Source organism: Neodiprion pinetum, chromosome 6 (assembly GCF_021155775.2).
Source record: "Neodiprion pinetum isolate iyNeoPine1 chromosome 6, iyNeoPine1.2, whole genome shotgun sequence".
Taxonomy (NCBI): domain Eukaryota; kingdom Metazoa; phylum Arthropoda; class Insecta; order Hymenoptera; family Diprionidae; genus Neodiprion; species Neodiprion pinetum.
In genome coordinates, this window is record NC_060237.1 from 7,664,034 (window position 1) to 7,684,486 (window position 20,453).

At 42.5% G+C, this 20,453-nt stretch overlaps 2 protein-coding genes across 4 annotated transcripts; both read left to right on the forward strand.

Moving 5' to 3' along the window:
- The first annotated feature begins 3,000 nt into the window (after positions 1-3,000).
- On the forward strand, positions 3,001-8,613 carry LOC124221782 (uncharacterized). Its single transcript, XM_046632084.2, has 8 exons — positions 3,001-3,067; positions 5,112-5,218; positions 5,295-5,327; positions 5,414-5,504; positions 6,456-7,055; positions 7,190-7,636; positions 7,706-7,969; positions 8,172-8,613. The coding sequence occupies exons 1-8, from the start codon at positions 3,063-3,065 to the stop codon at positions 8,326-8,328; spliced, it is 1,704 nt and encodes a 567-aa protein (XP_046488040.1). The 5' UTR covers positions 3,001-3,062; the 3' UTR covers positions 8,329-8,613.
- Positions 8,614-9,122: 509 nt separating this feature from the next.
- Positions 9,123-20,349, forward strand: LOC138190297 (uncharacterized). 3 transcript variants are annotated; one of them, XM_046632086.1, is made up of 5 exons: positions 9,123-9,572; positions 15,626-16,444; positions 17,470-17,916; positions 19,075-19,338; positions 19,701-20,349. In XM_046632086.1, the coding sequence occupies exons 2-5, from the start codon at positions 15,738-15,740 to the stop codon at positions 19,888-19,890; spliced, it is 1,608 nt and encodes a 535-aa protein (XP_046488042.1). In that variant the 5' UTR covers positions 9,123-9,572; positions 15,626-15,737; the 3' UTR covers positions 19,891-20,349. The 3 variants fall into 3 exon arrangements, with proteins under 3 accessions (XP_046488042.1, XP_046488044.1, XP_046488043.1); XM_046632088.1 differs by lacking the exon at positions 9,123-9,572 and adding an exon at positions 12,190-12,338; XM_046632087.2 differs by lacking the exon at positions 9,123-9,572 and adding an exon at positions 12,241-12,412.
- Positions 20,350-20,453: the final 104 nt, after the last annotated feature.

The following is a 20,453-nucleotide window of genomic DNA, read 5'->3' on the forward strand; positions in this document are numbered from 1 at the left end:
CTGGAACTTGGAAAGAGACAGGACGGAGTTCCAGATTTTTTGATTGATGCTTGGTTGCACGGCTGGTGTAATAAACGTGATCTACCGCAGTACAAAAGGATTGAAAAACGGAATTCCACTTTCGATCTTGGACTATGATCGGTACAGGGATAAGCGTCATCCGCTTAACGAGGTCACAGTGATGTGGTTCCTGCGTGGTTTTGGTCCTTTCACGAGAAGCGACCATCGGCGTCTGCTCGAAGCGAGTTAAGCAACGTGATTGCAAGGCAAGGCGGCGAGTATGGGATGACACGCGCCAGGTTGTTCAATTTACGGTACGTAGTGCACGGAGGTAATCGAAGTAAATTGAGCAGGTCAGGCATACCTTGACCTATCCAAAGTGGCAGCGACGCCGCGTGAGAACTCGACTCTGGGCCGAGATCGCGTCGAGCTCCTGGCGTGCACAGTGTCTTTTATTTAACGATCATTCGAAGGATTCAGCGCGATAGCACGGTATTACAAGGGCCTAAATCCGCGGCTCTAAGGATATTTTAATAACCGTTTTATCCTCAGTGGTTTCTGCGCCGCCTACCACTCGCCATAACCGATGGGATCTCGACTTTCGGAGACGGCTGGCTTGAACAGAGACGGAATTTACGCCTCCTGATTCACCTGTCCCCTGACTTGCCGTCAGCGTATATCGAGGAGTCCAGGTATGGGAACTCCAGCGGCATGTGGCCCTCGAGACGAAAGTCATCCCTCCAGCTGCGGCCCGCGATCTAGAGATGTTGGGCCACTTTTATTGCTGCAAAATATCAAGCACGCGCCACAGTTGCACGTGCATGCACGTGAAGCGTGTCAATCTTTCGTACCAACGGATTTTCCACCTGCTTCCAATCGTTCTGAAAACTTATCACCCAGAGTCCGTCACGATCCCTGGAGTCTAATAAATTTTCTATCTCGAGCTGAGGCCAACAGTGATGCGTCGAGATAAGTGAAGTGTAAACTGATTTCTGCAGCTCTCGTAGTTGCCACATATACTTACCCTTCGGTTAGGAACGTGACCGATCACTTGTACGAAAATGTACACCAAGCTCGAACGAATTCGACGAAAATGAGAAGCGACGTTACGAGTTATCATCGAAATCCTGAAAAGCTGTCTCACCTATCGGTCTCTGAGGGTAAAGGAAGGGTATCCGGAAGCGTAAGAAAACCGCGTTTGGAAAGGCACGGAGATAATACTGCAAGTAGTATTATATGCATACCGTGCACGGTACAACAGGACAAGGCAACTGTATCGTGCAGTTCATTCCCAAGCCTCTGCAAGAGTAGATAGTCGGGGATAAAAGTTCAGAGCCAGCTGAGATGTAGAATGCAGTACAAACGGCAAGGCAGCGGTGAACGTTCCCATGCACACAGGTAGACCTCCACCCACGCCTTGCGGCATTTTTAAATCACTTCTCGCACACTCGCAGACTCAACTGCCATACGGCAGACTCTTGCTCTGACCACCGAACGTGAGCTGGTTTTATTTATGAAAAAATTACGGGCTCACGCCTCGAGTGATTAACTTCAGGTCCCTTGCAACGATCGTTACCTCCTCTTGGCGCCAGTCGGCTTTTGCCCATGGTGACACGCACCTAATTGGGGATGACGTTAACGGGTTCGCGATGGCGGATCTGCCACCTTCGGTTACCGCGCATACGTCAGAGCGGCAAGGTTCCATTGATTAACATATCTTCTTTCCGAAATGGTCACCGTTCGCAGAAAGGGCTTTGACCGTATTGAAACACGGAGAAAAATTTCATTTGTCATAGTAACTGGAAAAATTCGGTAAAACAGGTATCGTTTTAGCACTATTGTCGATCCTTTTTTGGTAATTGCAACGAAAAATGAGTTTCTGAGGTTTACTCTACTTTTTTAGTTAAACAAGGCTTCAACGTCAATTTATTGCTGCACAAGCATTAAATTTTCGCAACACTTACAAGAAAACACAGCAACAGTGATCGTAATGAGAAAGAATAGTAACGGATAACAGACTTTCCGGTAACAGCTAGAAAACTAATTTTCATTTCGTACCTTGGAACTATATTTTTCGATTTTGATAAAAAACGAAAATAGTTAAAGACTGAGCGCTAACGGGAAATAAAAAATTCTCTCAATGAAGAAACGTCTTGCACACCCGTACCTGTAAGGCAGGGCATTCAAGTCGGACAAATCAATGATTCTACAGACAGAATCCAGCGCTCAGGGTTTACCTCTTCAAGCACGATTCCACCGACGGTAGATATCCGGATGACGTCGCAAGTGATCGTCAGAGATTTCCGTACACCAGTGTCACAGGTTTTGTATCAGAACTTTACGCTGTGACCGTACGCAGCGGAGAATCATTATCAATCCTTTTTGGATTGGCTTGATACAAAAACGTTCAAAGCGGCTCGCTAAGCATCGAAACACATTCTCCTCCACGTCGTGGCGAATTTATATGTTCCATGAGAAGGATCCGAAGCGGATAAACTGGGGCAAGCGTCGGATCTACTTAGTGGCCAAGGGGTCGGAGGCTTTCGCCATGAAGGGCGCCAGTCTGAACATTCAGGGTGGCGCCAGGCCTGCGATAATCACGGCACCATCGAGCGACGCTCCGACGTTCGCCTACGCTGTTAATCACAATTTGTACGAGCGGAAGAGCAAGTGCGTGGTGTCCTCTGCCTCCTGAACGACGAATTGCATTGCGCCGATTGCTAAGTCGAGAGAAGTCCGCGTTACAAACAGCCAGTAGTGTCGACCCGTTGCTCTCCAGGTCATCCCCCGTAAATTTTCCATAGTCGAGAGTATGGCCACCGCCATTCGGGTCACCACAGCCACACAGCCGACAGGTGATGGTCAGAGTGAAAAGTATCGGCGCCGTGGCCAAGGCGCCGGCTGGAACATCATCCCCTTGCGGACGGGGGATGCTGAAGGAACGTCATTACGGCGATATCGTTCAGGGTACGGGACGACCTCGTCTTCGTGGACGCTATAATTGCAGCATCACCTCGGCCGTTTTTGACTCGAAGGCGGGGCTCGTTCTTAATGACAATCTGATGGGGTGAGTAGCTTTGCGCGACAACGAGTTTGGGTACACTTATCGCGTCGTTGATACGCTCGAACATATCAGGAGGATCATCTTCTGTTCTAGCAACTGTCACGGTCAGGTATTTATTTTCAACGTTTTTGCGATTTTTTTTTCTTTTAGACGCTGGAAGAGGGGTAGTTTTTCACTGCGTATTTTCCGTCTTATTTGTACAGTTGTATGTGCTTTTAGGAACCGCTGCATGCACTTAACATAGGATTATAGGCTTGAGCTGGTTCGGTGAAAGCGGCGCACTGTTGTATGAACAAAGAAAATCTAGGTGTTGATTGAAGAATAGAAGCGTGCTTAACAAAAGTAACGTTTATAACAGCTTTAGCAAAACGTAGTTCACGTTTAAAACGCATTTTATCCTCAGAATCGCCGGTTTCGCATTCCCATGCAGTTTTACAGCTAATTATCACGTATTCACGCACCCTGAAGTCCAGCATGTGAAAACGGTAACTTTGGTTGTGTACACAACGAGTTTGCACCGCTCGTTTGTGAAAAGAAATTCTGTGAGAAAAGTACATTCGCTGTATAAACAAGCATTCGAACCTGTGGTCACCGTTCCATTTTACATCTACGATACGTATGTGGAAAAGTAATTCGTGGACACGCGGATCTGCAGCCAGAATTCATAGCTGAACTGTTATCTTCCTGGCTGCTTCTAACGTACATATATATACCTATATATTGCAGAATATACAACACCAGGAAGATTTATGAGGAATTATTGCAACGAATTAGCGTGGGAACGAGACACTGAGAGAGTCAACCGAGTTCACCGAATGACTAACCGTAACATAGGCATTCGAACGCGAAAATACAAACGCGTCCATGGATGGAAGACTTTCTTTGTATACACCGTGTACACAAGTTAGGTGCCACGCATTAATGCACCAAGTACGTTACTTTTGCTCTGCAACAGTTCACCTCGCAAATTTCTCTCGTCCTGTCCTAATCCGTTTTGTTTCTTTATCAATTTTATTTTTGTCGGTATAATTCTTCTGATAAGAAGATGAAAATGATCGGTTTTGAATACTTGATAATAGAGTAGAAAACAAGGGTGTAATTAATTGAACTGCAATATTCGTGGTATTGTTGTGAAGACATCGGGGAAATTCGGCGCCAGGTACGTGGCAAGAATTTCTCGCCAGTTCACCAATGAAATAATTACGATCAGTTATCCTCGGTAATTTGTCTATCGGACCGGCGTGAATTGAAGCAATCAATTTCAGTGTGTACACGTAAAATTTTTCCTACTGCTTTAGGTACGTATGAAGTAAATTAACACACTTTTTCCCAGGTACAGAAGATTAATTTATTTTCTTTGCATTCGCGTTTCTCGTGTAATAACTATTATTTGGAAACTGTAATATACGTGTCGGGGGACGAGTTTAATGACACAGCGCAAGCGATTACCAAAAGATTAATTACACACTCGCGTAAATACGGTTACCCGTTCCGGGGAATCAGTATGATAATTTATGTACATAATATTCACGCAGGCGTATAGTAAATATGAAAGATGTATCGTCGAAATATTGAGCCATTGATGGTCCGCCGATTCAGAACGGTATGTACAAGCTTGGCAAAAACAATTTGCGCCAGTGTGGCGAGTCAGTTGCACGACTTGGGTAGGTACCCGCTTATAATTATCTGAAATTGCTCGTTAAATACAAATATAAGTAATGGAATTTCGCACGTAATTGTATGTTCATGAGGGTAGTTGCATCGGGTGAGAATGTTTTACGGTTTTATCGAAATTCGTTCAATTTTTACCTCCTGCTCAATAACTCAACCGCTAAAGATCAAGATCCCTTCGTCGACAAAATTAAGAATTATTCAGGAACAATGAGGCAGAGAAGAGTTTAAAAGAATTGTTTTTGGTTGGAAATGTATTCCATTCGTGAATTGATACCGTAAAATAAATGAACTAAATGACCGGATGGTATGTTTATTGTTACGTATGAGTTGAATGGGTCGTTGACATCGATTCGCTTCGGCATTTTTTATGCAGGTCTCCCCTAATGCTCGGCATCAGGAGTGTGGGAGTGAATGTTGTGTTGCATAACGTCAGACGCAACGTGTTCGAGCCATTGGAGCGGTTCGGTGACGTGAATTTTGGTAATAAGTCAGTGATATTTTGCAAAATTATTATCGGACTTAATTAAAAACTTAATTTGTTTTATATTCGTTACAGATTTGAATAAAAAGAAGAAAAACGCATTGGAATGTACGCAGAATTTAAATTTGTTTTTCTGCATATTGGATATTTTTTATCAGATTTACCGGTTGCTTGTAATCTCAAATTTTTGACAGCGCTGGTCAGAAATTCTGGAACCTTGGAAATTCCCAGATCAAAATGCTACGAAGTCGCTGACAGCTTCGAAACTCAAAATTGGAAGACTCGGTAAGTGCTTTAAAGAATAAATTTAATGGAGGAGGAATGCTCTTTTTGGAAATTCTTAAAAAATTACAATTTCGTTCTCATGTATTTTCAAGTATTACCGCTGCAGTGGTTCGCTTCAAATTTTCGGAGCGTGAATCATTAACGAAATTTGCACACATGCGTTTCCGCTGTATCCGTTGATAGCTAATAGCTTGAAATCTCACACCGCAGATGTCAAAGTATTACCGTGTTGTTCACACCTGGTGGTGTTAAATGTTTTGTACAAGTATGAATATGACATCGTCACATGTAACAATTTGTGTTTACCTGCTAATTACTAGTCACACTTGGCCAGATTTTTTACAGTCATGACGATCTATATCCATTTCTGGCGTTCCCAATGACCCTGAAAAATTACACTTTCATTGACTTGCAGGAAGCGATTTTCTGCGAGTATATAGGTATAGTTTCTAAGTTCTCGATTTGCATCTTGAATTATTTCCCTATGATCTGACTAAATTAAGGCACGCCAAAGACGAGCCTTCGCACAATTGCCGCGATTCACACGCGTGTCGAATTCAATTATTTTCAACATCTGTAATCGAAATGTTTCGGTTTTATGTACCGTCTACAAGCATCGAAATAGTCTTTCGAAATATAACGATTTATAACTTTTATGAATTTTTTTCGAAACTTTGGGAGCAGCTCCTCGCGCCCGAATTAATTTACATAAAAGATCTTTTGGTAACAGCTACCCGTAAAAAAAGTTTCGTAAGAATCCGTGAATCGAGTCGTGAGAAAAAACATCAAATGCATAAAATGTCATTTTTTTACTTCCCGGAGAGGGTGGAGGGGGTTGTTGACGAGTTTTCTTCACTACGTAACGTGAAAATTGCGCGTATCTTTCATTTTGCCGAATAAAAATTACGGACCCGACTTTTGTACGTAAGAGACTGAATAATTTTGTCAAAGCATTACGAAGATGACGATAGCTGACGAAAAACGTGAACTGGACTCAAAACTGAAGAACAATTCGAGGATACTAGCGGAGACCGATGAAAGCGACGACGGTGGTTTGGCCGAAGTGAATCCAGAGTCGGAAGTAATTGATGAAACGTACCAAAGAGAGGCAGTCTTACGTAGATTGGCCGAGATTGAACGTCGTGGCGAAACTAGAATTCTGCGTAACTTTGAACGGATGAAAAACCAATCCTCTCTTTCGGAAGCCAAAGGATTATTTTCGAAGCGTTCGAAACCTGTCGATCCTTCCAAAGAAAGTTTGGAATCGCTGGTAGAATTGTTACAAGAAGCTTTGCAAGCTGTGCCGGACTCGGTCCTGCACTTGATGACCGGATGGACACGTTCCGGGGACTGCGAACGATCCGCCGATCACAAACCCGATTGGCTCGACATGGAAAAGCTGCGACGAGGGCAGAAGTTCGCAGAGAATTACATGTACGCCATATTCTCCCAGAACGCGCTTACCTTGTTCGTTATCTTCAGCATCGAGGATTCGCTCAAGCCGTTAATCATCACCGGAAAATCGAGCACGCCGTACACCGCGTTCAAAAGGTAACCAGACCCCCAACGTAACTCCGATTGATACGAAAGTACAAATGCAAAAACTGGTTGGTAAACGGACCTGACGCCGTTTTCATCCTCGCCGTTCCCACGTTCGCCGATAATTAATCAATTCTAAATTCAAGGTACCTGTCAACGGGGCTGCGGATTCGGCGCTGGATAACCGGTGACCTGTGGACGAAGGGGTCCGTAGCTAACAGGGACATTTCGACGGTGAGGGCGATGCACGCGGCGGTGAGACGGAGACTGGAAACTTCAACTACCGAGGAAATAAATGCCGCGACGAAAATTGGCAACCCTTGGTGCCCCATGCGGGAAACTCTTATCAGGGATTTTTCCGAGGCTTGTGAGGCCCCAAAGATCGACCAGTGTCCCTACGTCGTGGAGCCGAGCAGCCTTGATCGACCCAAGAGCATTAATCAGACTGAAATGGCGCTGACGCAGTGGTGCTTTGTCGGTTTGCTCGTCTCCTTCCCGACGTCTTTTGGGGTCCATTACGCATCCGACGAGGATCTCGAGGCCTATTGCCACCTATGGAGAAGCATCGGGTACCAACTGGGAGTGGAGGACGAGTGAGTCGGGTTCTCCTTGCTTCTCGATTGTCCTGTTCTTGCGGAAAATTGCTTGCTTTAAAATTAAAGGTACAACTTCTGCCGTGGAACTCTTGAGGACATTCGGAGTCGCACTAACGATTATCTCGAATCGTGGGTCAAGCCCAATCTACGAAACGTCAGTCCCGAATGGGAACACATGACGAGGTGCGTCGTGAGTGGGCTTAATGCCGTCGTCTCGGATATCGCGTACGAAAATGTCCTCCTCTTCCTTACCGAGATGCTGGACCTCCCGATGCCACGACTATACGCTTCGTTGTCTTACACGGAATGGTGCCGGCACAAGATCAGGAAGTGAGCTTCATTCTTTACCAAATTATAAGACAGGGGGTTAGATTTGAATAATTTTATTCGATAAACCAAAGAGGATAAAGTCGAGCGAAGATTTCAGAACCAGTGTGAAATAGGGAAAGGACAAACAATTATTCATTTGATCGATACTTCAGGTTACTGCTTCGCAGTCAGCTTTTAAACCAACGGTTTCTGTTCGTTACAGGTTTCACTTTTCCTACACGCTAAAGCTTCCAGGAATGGCTGGCTGGTTCAATAAGTTCGTGAACGAAGCCACGAAGCGCGCCGAGAACTTCACTCCCGATGAACTGGAAGTCATACGGATAAAAATGGACAGCATTTACCCTGGTCAGAACAAATAACTTCTTGTCCAGAGTGATTTGTGGCCACTTCTTGATGAACACGATCATTGCTTGTCACTGTTTCCAAACTCTTAGTCAACGACGGATATCTATGCATAAGGTTATAAAATTTGACAATATTTCTTTACATTTAACGAAAGTACTACGTAAGTGATACGTTGGTTAATGAAATTTCGCCTTTCTATCCGAAGTTCGAAATGCAAACGCGAACTCGGAACCTCTTTCTTAACGAGAGTAAAGCGACAAAAAAAAATATACATCAGAGTGGAAAATTCTTAAAACATACGACCGAACGTCATTAATTGATCTAGACGAATATGTCCCATCAACCTTAACGACTTAACAGATATCGAAGAAGATTGGGAACAGTTTACGACACGACGGATCGTATTCCATCACAGAGAACATAATTATACCAAACTCGTTGTTAGTTCCAAACGAGAGAAGAAAATGGGAACACAAAAGCGTACGAATCCGGTGGCACAAAATCGGAGTACACGTGGTCTTGCGACACGGAACTCGTGTAGAATGCATGTATCGACACGTGCCGGATACACAAGCACAGAGTGAATTATTTAAGGCTTAAGGCGAGTCTAATTTTGTTGTTCGGCCGACAGGGCGCATGCTCTGGGTCATGTGCCGTCGTCGAGTAGACGAGGGTCGGTCGATTCTAACGCTGGCAATGTGGAATCCCTTCTGACCTGACGGAGGACGGAGTGAAAAACGGTGATCGCCTTGCCAGAGGCTGCAGTGTCGCTTCGCACCAGCATCCGGCAGCACGTCCGTCTGTAATATTCGCTTTTTCCCTCCGTTCGTTCGCCGAGCCTTTTTTCCCTCTTTTCTCTCTCGTTACCTTTCATGCATACATTTTCCGCCCCAGTCGCCGCGCCGCCTCTCCACGGCATGGGCACGGAATAGTTCAATCTCAACTCCTTCGTTGGCTGCAGTGCGATTCGGTTTCGATCCGTTGCAGCAGCATTCACGACGCGACGCTGCGTCGACGGACTCGTTAGCTTCCGTCAATTTGACGCGATACGTTCCGTCGTTTCGTTGGATTCCACGACGGTGATTCTGTGCTTTCCGAAACCTGGCTCTGAGCTTTTGCCCATCTTTTATCTCGCGTTCGTCGTTCGCTTATAAATGTCACTGAGGAAGGAATCGAGGAGGACCGGAAGTCGTACAAGAAGTGATTGGCTACTTTGACCGGAAGTCGAACTGCTGTGAAAGCTCCGCGCGGTTAACCGGTAGGTATAAAATATAATATACGCAGTAGTTACGGCGATATTGTGTCTGAATGAGCGATACCGCTATCGCTTGCCCGTAATTATTACTCGAATCTTGTATACAATAAGGCTAGATGAAAGTCTAGTCTCAACTTGCGTTATAACCTGTCATCGTGCGCTGTACTTTACGTCGATTTAAACATTGTGATATTCGTAAAAGCGGACAAGACGATCCGAGAAAATGTCGAACCACTGAAATTGAAATTACGAAGTTAATCTTCACGGATGAACGTTGAAACGGATGAGCGTGAAATACGAAGAGGAGGACGTGGTGCTTAATATTTGCAGTGTCGGAGTGTTAAATGTATGGAAAATTTCAAGTCAGAAGTTCCCTTTCAATAATTCACCGAAGTTCGCAGAGCTCGGACATTTTACTATTCGTCGGTGTTATTTTAATCTAGATCGCAGCTGTTACTACCTTAGTGCGTAATGCGAAATAAATCTCATTGTCATTTGTTGACTTTGCAGTCACATGCCGAGCCGAGTCAACGACTGCGCAAAAGATGTGTACATATTACATATATAATATTCCAAGGTATAGAATTGTTCGCGTTATAACGTATTGCCGTTTGTATTTTAACGATGATTTGCCTGCAACAAAGCTGATTGTGAGTAAAAATCCTAGATTCTGCCTTCACGTGAAATCTCGGATGTTCTTTACTTTCCAAAAATTCCGTAATTGTTGACAACGGTCTCCAATGAATAATAAAAAGTAATTGCACAACACGGCGGTTACACCTGAAACGAATAAATAAATGAATATTTGATCTGTGACGTGATAAATTTGAAATATTCAATCATCGTCTAGAGTTAAAAGCGTGTGTTCGGGGCACTTAATATTTGTGTAAACATAAAAACAAATTTCAATCTAAAACTTAATGCAGCTGAGAGAAAATAAGCACGCGTCCTTCACCGGAGTACCAGCTACAAGGTACACACTCGTCCGTTTCGGCAAAATCTCGACATTCAAATTTCAACTCCGAGTGGATGGTTTTTTCTTCACTGGTACCGATACCCATGGTTCTTAAAAATTCTTGTCGATCTGCGAGAGCGTGAGACGCGCGAATTCATTCGGATTACTTATCGCACTGCGATTCAACGAACGATTACTTTAATCAATGCGAGATCGAACCCGAATTGTAGAAAGGTGATCTCGTCATGTTCCAACGGACTCATCATCCAACGCTCGCATAATCATAAAATCGGTTTGGAATTAGCACCTGTCACACGATCCAAGGCTATCAGTTCGCGTTACGTAATGCAATAATTCCAAGACGAATCCGCTGTCATTTCCGAAGCACTTGTACGTATAAATTCTTGCGTGCGATTCATTTCGCAATCCAATCATTAAATCGGTTGCGTTCCTGCTGTGACGGGAGAGAAAGAAGATGAAATGAAAAAAAATGAAAAAAAAAAACAACTACTTTACCGTTCGCAGAAGTTTTGCTGCTCGCAATTGCGATATGATTAAAAGTACCCTAACAGCGAATAGTAAATTCGATGTATCGTTCCTTCCTATCCGCGAAAAATTAGACATCAATTTTACCATTAGCAGGCTGAGCAAATGTTATTATTTGCCTGAGTAATTTGTAAGTCTTAAAACTCTTGACCGCCGTGTTGGCGGTATCCATAAGCGAAGGTCAGCTCGGCAATTAGCAACTATTCCGCATAATAAAATCCAGTTTTTTTACTACACGACTCTAAGTTCACACAACACTGTCGCGGCTCAGTAACCGGTTTCTACGTATGTGTGATAATGTTGACGTACCTGCCTATCCAAAGTGCGCGTCGCATGATCGCTTGCCTGTTCAACCGAAATAAAATTTTCCTAGTTTCACGTTTTGCGTGAACACATCCGCAGCTCTAATTGACATTCCTCACTAGGGCGCAGTCATTAGATTACGCAGTATTGTTTTCACGTGACACCAACGTCACGCACATGGTTCGTGTATCTACACGAAGACTATCGCGTATCTGGCACAATCAGACACGGTGTAATATCTCGTTTGCAACAACTCGAACGTCGTAGCATCGCTGGATTAAGAATGTTATCGTACCTTTTACATTACGCAGGAAGGTCGTTCCTGACTCCCATGAATTGGACAAAGTTACATAATTTACGAAGTCATTGCTCGATCTCACGATCTGTGAAGAATCAAGTTTTACGAAAAACTAGGAGTATCAATGCAGATGCGTCGATACGGATCGCGACTAATTTTTATTTTTTATTTTTTATTTGTTTCTTCTTTTACTCGTGAATCTTTCACTTGCACAGTTATCGACTTCGCAATAGCTTGCAGACTCGACTCGTTATCCGTGGCTTATCCAACCGCGTAGTAAATCATACAAATTACCGCCGACGGTTTGTACAGAAAAAAAAATGGAAAAACTGTGTACAAGTAGATATTATATTAGGTACCGACCACCACATACGTCGAGCGGCGTTATGCGAATGGCGAAAATTGCCGGGTGTAAACCGTGACGAGAAGAAGAAAGAAAAGTGAGTGGGGGAGAAAAATAAGAAGGAAATAAAATCACGCAAGACTCGTCTATCAATTCATAGAGTTGCCGATATCGCCTTCTGATTCGTGATACATATCTCGCCCGATGTCAGTCTCTGCGAGTTGCTAACCTTCGGCGAGGCTGATGTCCGTAGTTTCTGACCGTCAGAGCCTCAACCGGATCCGTTTGTTCCTCGCATGCTAGTCTGAGGTGAACTTCTGTTCGGTGAGTTCGACCACACGGCCAGAGTTTGTATCTTCCAAGTTTCATCCGCGATAGGTAGCCGTTACACGAGTACCGTGAGTCTTTCCAAAATTTATCCCCCCTTGCCAGTAATTATCGTTGGAGAACACAGTTCGATTTGTCATTTTTGTGCAGATTTTCCGCCTCGACACCGCACGGCGATCCGCGTTTTCTGTGAGCGTAATGGTGCTCGACGAGCTGCGTATAATAACGCGGAAACGGGACCAGCGGCACGAAACCGCGTAAACCGCGCTACGGTAGTAAGGAGGGAAAAAGTCGCGACCCAGTTTTCGGCTAGATCACAAAACAATTCTCTATCATCTTCCGCGATGAGACAATTGTGTCGAAGAATATTGAAAATTAAGAGGAGGACTAAAGGCTGTTAATTCAATTTTTCTTTATCTTAAACAAAACAATTTTCAGAGATGAATTCGAGCGATTAAAATGAAAAAAAACTTGTCCTCCTCCATTTTCTTTTTCAATTTTTATTTTTGCCGGCACTTACAGCCTCTTTTAATTATGCTCTTTAAATAAGGAGGAGCTGCGGCTTCCGGTTTCTCAATAATTGACAATTTCTAGGTTTGCAGGGCTCGAGGAAATGGAGGCTCAAACCGCGTAGAATAATGACGAATTTTTTAATACGACTGACGATAATGGCGTATAGTTTCCAGTGCCGACTTGTGTACTCTGACGTCTCCGTTTCTTACCCCCGCGCGTTCTTTGTATTCATACTAGTTTAAGTCGTTGTCACGACTCGCGGTTTTCCAAGTTTCATTTACTTTTGCCATCCGATACTCCGTCTTCCTTTTCCTCTACAACGGACCCCTCGCTTCCACTAAGCTGAAGTGTTAATAACAGTTAACACATCACCTTGTTCGCTTTGTCCCAGTTTTCCCTTCTGCGAGATGTTTTATTGAACGCGTTTTTGATCCTCTTATTTTCAGTTCCTTCGTATCGCCGCTAATTGTTTTTGCTGCTAATTCTGTTGACCTTTACGCTCTAGAATCGTTATGTTATACACCGAATCGTATCCAAGGCGGTTTAGTTTAGTTACGCTTATGTTGGTTTCACACACCGAAGCATTCCAATATACTTCATTGGCGTTGTGACCCTTTTTATCCGTTCAGGGTTTTTCAGGTCTATCAGGTATTCAAAATTTTATCCAACAACCTGCCGGTGCGTTACTTCTAGTTTGGGATGGCTGTCTGACGAGAAGATTAATATTCATGTGTATGAATACGTGTATAGATGTATAATCCATGCACAAGTAGGAACCTAAGGTGAAAAATTATCACCGACTATAATCTGTTCCCCGTGTTGCGTATTAATTCAGTGTTTGGATTTATGATTTGTTGATTTCAACGAGACCGCGCAAAGTCTAAACGCACACTTGCATGATATCTACGTAAGCATCGTTTGATTCATTATCGGTCAAGTGCCCAAGATCGTGACAAGTGTGCAGCCATTGAGAAAGTCTCTAAGAACTTTCAAAAATTCATTTGAAATTGACACGGTAAAGTTTCGATCCGTTCTGTGCGTCGCTGATTTTATGCGGATTTTTTCTTCCTCTTTTTGTCCTTCTTCTTCTCCTTCTTCTTCTTGTTCTTTTTTTTTTTTTTTTTTTTAAGACGAACGACGAACGGTCACCGCCACTCCTTTTTGCGTCTCGCTCTAGCCAAAAACTCGTTTCTGTGTAAATCTACGCATTAACGTAGAACTCGCGCAATCAAAGTGTGTCAAGACGAAAAAAAAAAAAAGTAACAAATCATTTAGTCTTAGCTCCACTTTTGGACGATCGACGTCTCGGGAGTCCAGAATTTAATCGTATATTTCAATTTTTTTTTAAACTTTCGTTGAAATCGTAATTCGATGAAGATCGCGACCGGTAATTTGAAATCCCTAAAAATGATCGTCCGTGCGAAATTATACGTGTCAATGTTTTTCACGCGCTCATCTCACTTTGCGCAGATAAAGTCACAAGCTAATTGTATTTTAAGCTGATACTGCTAGCAATGACATCTCAGCTGATCCGCTGAAACAGAGCGATTCTTGCGATTGAAAATCGGCCAATCAATTAACTATGGAGACGTTCGTTGATCCTAAATTTTTTCTTTCTCAATTAGGAAGGTTTCGGCGGTTGATCAATAGCTGATCTTTGAACCCTTTCCCCGATTTTAATCCCATGGAACGCGATTAACGATCTGCGGTCAGGTGCTGCCCTAATCCATCGCAATCTCTTCCTCCGAGATAAACGTCGACGTGTCTAGTCGGCGAGGAACGGGAGTTATGCTAGGCTTTGATTCGCCAAAAGTAAAACGACAGTCAGTTTTGCTCGCGCTATGAGAGTCGCGTTAACCGTTCTGCGCGATTAACGCGACGAGAATTCATTTGTTCGCAGAAAAAGAAAATACGTCGTATAACTTGATCGTGGATAGAAATATTAATTGACGTGAATAGGAATAGCGAGTGAGAAATATCAGGTTTATTTAATATTCACACTTTTAGTGGTATCCGGATCTTATTATTACGATAATTATCGTTGTTATTACATGCTTTGATGAGGTCGATCGTTACATCTATACAAGGATACGAAAATTCGGATCTACCTCGACTTCATTTTCACATAAATTTTCTTAAACCTCATTATACAATTATGGCATTTCATGAATCAGGTTTTATTAACCTTTCGTAGAATTTAAAAAAAATTTACTCATCAGTTTAAAGAACAATCAATTGAAATGGGCAGCGAGTCAATTAATAAAAAAAAAAAAACGGTGACCTAAAAAAGTTGATGAATCGATTAATGGATACTTAGAACGATTAATTGCATAGTCCTACGTGTTGATAAATACCGATCGTTGTTAAATAAAAGTGAATAGTATGGCAACTTGTAACTACAGAAAATGACAGATCAAGTCTTTTACCCCGAGACTCATTGTTCCATTTTGAACAGATTTTGAATTTTAATATCTGACAATGAGGCGTGCGGTGCATTGCTCTGACAATGAGTGGGGGCAAAGCCCTGGTTAATATTAACCACACAAAGCCTAAAGAAAACTATAAGAATATAACGATAAAATTTTGACAAAAAAAAAAGTTGAATCTATGATTTTGTTAAATAAATTTGACGGAAGGATAAAAGTATGGCAGGATTTTATATCTTCAAGCAACTAAAAACGTGACCTCTTCGGTGTGATTATTTTCTTCGAAGCTCGTTCGAAGCTAAAATATTAATCCGTGATGAAAAATTTTCTCTGCACGTGTTTCAGAATTGACATTCGGTGTCAAATTTTCTACCGATCATCCGATCTACCGATTTATGGTTAACGAGAGCGTTGATAAATCGTCGACGAGAGGAATATTCGAAAAATCAAGAGCACAATGAAGGTGGAAAGAAACCCGTCCGAGGACTCGAAGGCGGAGAGTGAATCCTCGGACTTCGAGGAGCTCGGAGACGTCGCGTCGACAAAGAGGATATTCTCATCGTCGGATGGCGAACGAACGGAGATCGACGACAGCGACAACGACAGCGGGTTCGTGGGAGTTTCCCAGGGATCATTGGACCGCCTCGACACCGTAACACCGGAAGTGCCTTGCGCCGAGACGAGCGGAAGCGGCCCCTACGACAGGGATGCGATCCTGTACGAGTTGGCGAGTTCCGGCCATCCGCGGGAAGCCAGATTTATCGCGGCCGTCGAGCGGATGAAAAATGGCGGTGTGAAATCGGCTTCAGATATATACGCCGATTTTCCCGACAATTTCGAGTACGACGCTTCAACTTTGAGCCAGGAATGCCGGGAATCGATGATCGAGAAGCTGCGCGAGGCGACGAAACCTATTCCGGACTCGATGCTGCACTTGCTGACCGGCCGGAATCGGCCCGGCGATTGCGGCCGACCCTCTGACTTCAAACCCGAATGGCTGGACATGGAGAAAATCAGAAGAGGGCAGAAGTTTGCTCAGGAACACATGTTTTCGATATTCTTCTCCGAGATGCTCTCCCTCTTCGCTCTCTTCAGCTTCGAGGACGGACTAAAACCGCTCATTATTACTGGGAGGTCCAGCACCCCGTTCACAGCTTTCAAAAGGTGATAAAATAACCGTTGAATAATTTTTTTTTTTTTTCATATGCTTGTCGAAGCTACGAAAAAGTGTCGCAGAGTCTGAGACTCTTTCCGTAGGCTGTAGGATAAGTATGACATTGTGCCGAAAAACTTTGTCAGAATTACCTTATAAATGCAGTTCCTTTCAATGTTAGTCACTATTCAATATCGTAAAACAATTTATAAAAAATTTTGCAAGTTTTTATGTTCGTGCGTTGGGAGGTTCCGTCAAATCTATCTCTAATTTGACCGAAAATTGAAATCGCTCGGAGCCTGACCTAAATATGTACATATTGTACATGCATATGTATATATGGTTATGGTTGCGTTTGTATAAGTTGAAATCGAATATTCAATTGAATATATTAAAAGTTCTCTGGCCTGTGCCAATTGATTGAGTTTGACCAAATCTTCTTTGAATCGCAAGAATAATGTAGCTGAATCAAACGAATGGATTAACTCGGTTTCAGCATTTTTAGTTTCATAGTCTGCTACATGATACGTGTCAAGGAGAAAAAAATCTCTCCTTCGATAAATTCTAATTTGATGGTAAATTTCTGACGTAATAAATGAATAATAAATGTTTCGAATAGTACACTGTAAAAAAACTTGGATGTGAACTTTTAGAGAATATTTTTTGGTGCTAATCCAACACAATTTCACGTCAATCTAACGCTGCTCGACGATCAAGTTCCGAATTGGCCATACAAATTTTTCTATAGTAGTCCACAACGGCCACATCTGGTCAATTATTTGACACCGTAAATTTTTCACGGTGTACATTATCTTTGATCTCTAAAAGATGGAAACATTCTACTTGAAAATTAGTCAAGTTTGGGTGAGAGAATCACAGACAAGTGAAAAGTAAATCCGAAAACTACATGGAGCAGAAAAAAACATGTGATTATAAATAATTTGTAAAATTTGCGGCGATTTGAACACAGTAATAATGAACAAAAATTCTGACTAAAAATCGTTTGAACCGGGTTTTCGACGTTAAAAAATTTCAGGTACCTGTCGACTGGACTGCGGGTTCGGCATTGGTACACGGAGGACCTTTGGGCGAAGGGATCAGCCGCCAGGAAGGACATTTTGACAGTGAGGGTGATGCACGGTGCCGCAAAACGGAGACTGGACGCTTCTACGAACGCGGAGATAGACGCGGCGGCGAAAATTCCAAACGCGTGGTGCCCGTCAAGGGAAATGCTGCTGAAGGACTTCGCCGAGACTTGCGAGGCCCCCGTGATCGGCCAGTGTCCGTACTTGATCGAGAAGAACAGCCCTGATCGACCGAAGGGCATAAACCAGACCGAAATGGCCTTGACGCAATGGGGCTTTGTTGGCCTGATAGTTTCCTACCCCAAGTGCCTGGGCGTTCATTACGCGACCGACGAGGACCTCGAAGCCTTCTGTCACTTGTGGAGAAGCATCGGGTACCAGCTGGGAATGGAGGACGAGTAAGTAGCGAAAGATTCCGTGATTTGCCGCGTTATTCGTTCTTCGGCGTGAAGTTGGCGGCAAACGTGGTTTGGGGGGACCTTGCGGTCCAGAATTTTCGAAATATCTATTTTTTTTTTCAACATTTCGAAAGTATAGTATCTTAAGAATATACTGTGAAAATTTGGTAATGATATTCACAGTATTTCAAGTTTTACAGCCCATTGAAGGTCGGCGCCAAAGTAAGTAGAAGGGTCGGTCCACTAGGTGAATAGTTTTATTGTTCGTAGAAAAGCAGCTGCTACCTGAGTTGTAGTGAAAATATGAGAGAAGAGTATGAGAAGACTGAAGGGATGTTGTATGGTGCTGGAATCGCAGATTAATGTAAGTACAGGTTTAAATCTAATTTTTTTGAGAAAATACTTATTTGAAATTTTAAACGCGTTTATCCCGAAACTATAATATGTTATTGAGTACGCTGGTAGCTATCGCAGGGGCTAAAACGAAAATTTTCCATCAAATATTTATAATTTTTGTATAAACAAAACATTGTTAAAATCAGGCTGTTTTCCGACTTCTAATTTTGACGATACGCTATTTTGTCATTTGTTTTTTTCTTTCATTTCAGTTCCTGCGATAGATATACTCATAATAATTAAGGGTCATTTTTAATTTTTTGATTTCAGATAAGCGGAAGAACCAAATCGATTAACAGCAGCAAGGTCAACTTTTTTCGAAGGGACGACTTCAGCGCCATTTTTTAAATACTAAAAAATTATTCTTTTTTCTTTGATTTCCAATTTTGTAAAATTTATAAGTAATAAGACATACCTACAAAATTTAAATAACATTGTTCATTTCTTTCATTGAAAAAAAATTGTTTCAAAAGCAGTGAAATTCTCACCCGCTAGACCGCAATAAGGTCCCCTTAAGCAACATGGCGGCGAAAAATGATCTACAAGCGGATCGTTTTACGCCGATTACGTGTATGCGAAAGTAGATACAACTCGGTGCAAGTTGTCTGTGTTTCAGTTTTTGAACGTGAAATCGATAGACTGCGGAAAATACGTGGAAAAATATGTTTTAAAATTAAATATGGTGCATTTTGAACGATGCGTCGTTTTGCCACCAGATGTCACAGCGCGGCGTTTTTGATACGACCTTTTTTGTCACTGCAGGTACAACTTCTGCCGTGGAACTTTGGAAGAAATTCGACAACGGAGTAGCGATTTTCTCGAGAGTTGGGTCAAGCCTAATTTACGGATTATCACTCCCGAGTGGGAACACATGATGAGGTGCATATTTACCGGGGTCAGCGTTTATCTACCCGGTGCCACTTACGAAACTTCTCTTCTTTACCTCACCGAAATTCTCGATCTCCAGATGCCACGTCTATACGCTTCGCTGTCGTACAAAGATTGGATCAACTTCAACCTCAGCAAGTACGTTCAGTATTTCAATGGCCTCGAGATAAGAGAATATATTTTTCGCTGGAATTGAATCGATATCGAAACCTCCACTGCGATGTATTGTATGTGAAATCACATAAATTTTACAAAAAGTTCTTTGGAAATGAAAACTCATGTCAATATTCCATTCAAAAGACGTTGATTGTTTTCTCTTCTGGGACCCTCGGCGTCATGAGTTACAAATTCTTAGTACGGATTTTAAAGTTTTCATCACATTTTATAAAGCGTTTAGGAACCAATTTCCTCTCTACAAATTCACCCTCAAATTTCCCCGCAGCATCTGTTTTAGTTCATGAAAGAACGCATATTCTGATCGTACACTCGGTTTGTTGCAGATCTCTCTTCTACTGCACGATCAAACTGCCGGGAATGAAGAGTTTGTTCAACGTTCTGTTGAACCGAATTTTAGATCGAGCCGAAAAATACACGAGCGAGGACATCGAAGCAATAAGAATCAAGCTCTCCAATTTTCCTGGGTTTCCAGATGTAAAAACGGCGGAGAATCCGATCGCTACTAATTCTTGAGATGTGACAAATCAAATTGTAACCGCGATGCCTGAAGATATTATAGGAAATTTAGTAAGATCATTGATTTCGTTTTGAGCTTGGAATACGAGTCATATTAATCCTGCAAAGCACTGATGGATCTTTATTACAAAAAAAGTATTCTGCACGCTGGGCGTTACTCCGGTAAATTACAATACGCATAGTTGTAAAAAAGTATGATATACTTAATACACAAATATTTAATAAGGTTAAGACAAATTGTATTATATAGTATAGCGTAATAACTGAAACGATGAATCATAAACTTGAATCAAAGTAAGCAATGTAAAACTGTGATATAATTAGCAAGGATTGTAAATCAACAGAAAATAATTAATCAATACAATATATAAAATCGCAGAATAATGTGAACGCAGGGATTTGAAGAACAGGAACGAATCGTTATTCGTAATTAATAAACGACTGACAAACAGAAAATGACTCCGCTAAAACTTCGCTGTCATGTTGCACAGTGTTGAGTTCACCGAATAGATTGACCCAGAATAATCACGTATACAATATATAGGATTTCGACTTTTCGT

Coding starts and splice junctions, on each gene's coding strand:
- LOC124221782 (XM_046632084.2), top strand. Junction 5,505..6,455: donor ACTCAAAATTGGAAGACTCG/GTAAGTGCTTTA, acceptor ATTTTGTCAAAG/CATTACGAAGATGACGATAG. Junction 7,637..7,705: donor CAACTGGGAGTGGAGGACGA/GTGAGTCGGGTT, acceptor TTAAAATTAAAG/GTACAACTTCTGCCGTGGAA.
- LOC138190297 (XM_046632086.1), top strand. CDS start 15,738: ATGAAGGTGGAAAGAAACCCGTCCGAGGACTCGAAGGCGGAGAGTGAA. Junction 16,445..17,469: donor CCGTTCACAGCTTTCAAAAG/GTGATAAAATAA, acceptor AAAAAATTTCAG/GTACCTGTCGACTGGACTGC. Junction 17,917..19,074: donor CAGCTGGGAATGGAGGACGA/GTAAGTAGCGAA, acceptor TTGTCACTGCAG/GTACAACTTCTGCCGTGGAA.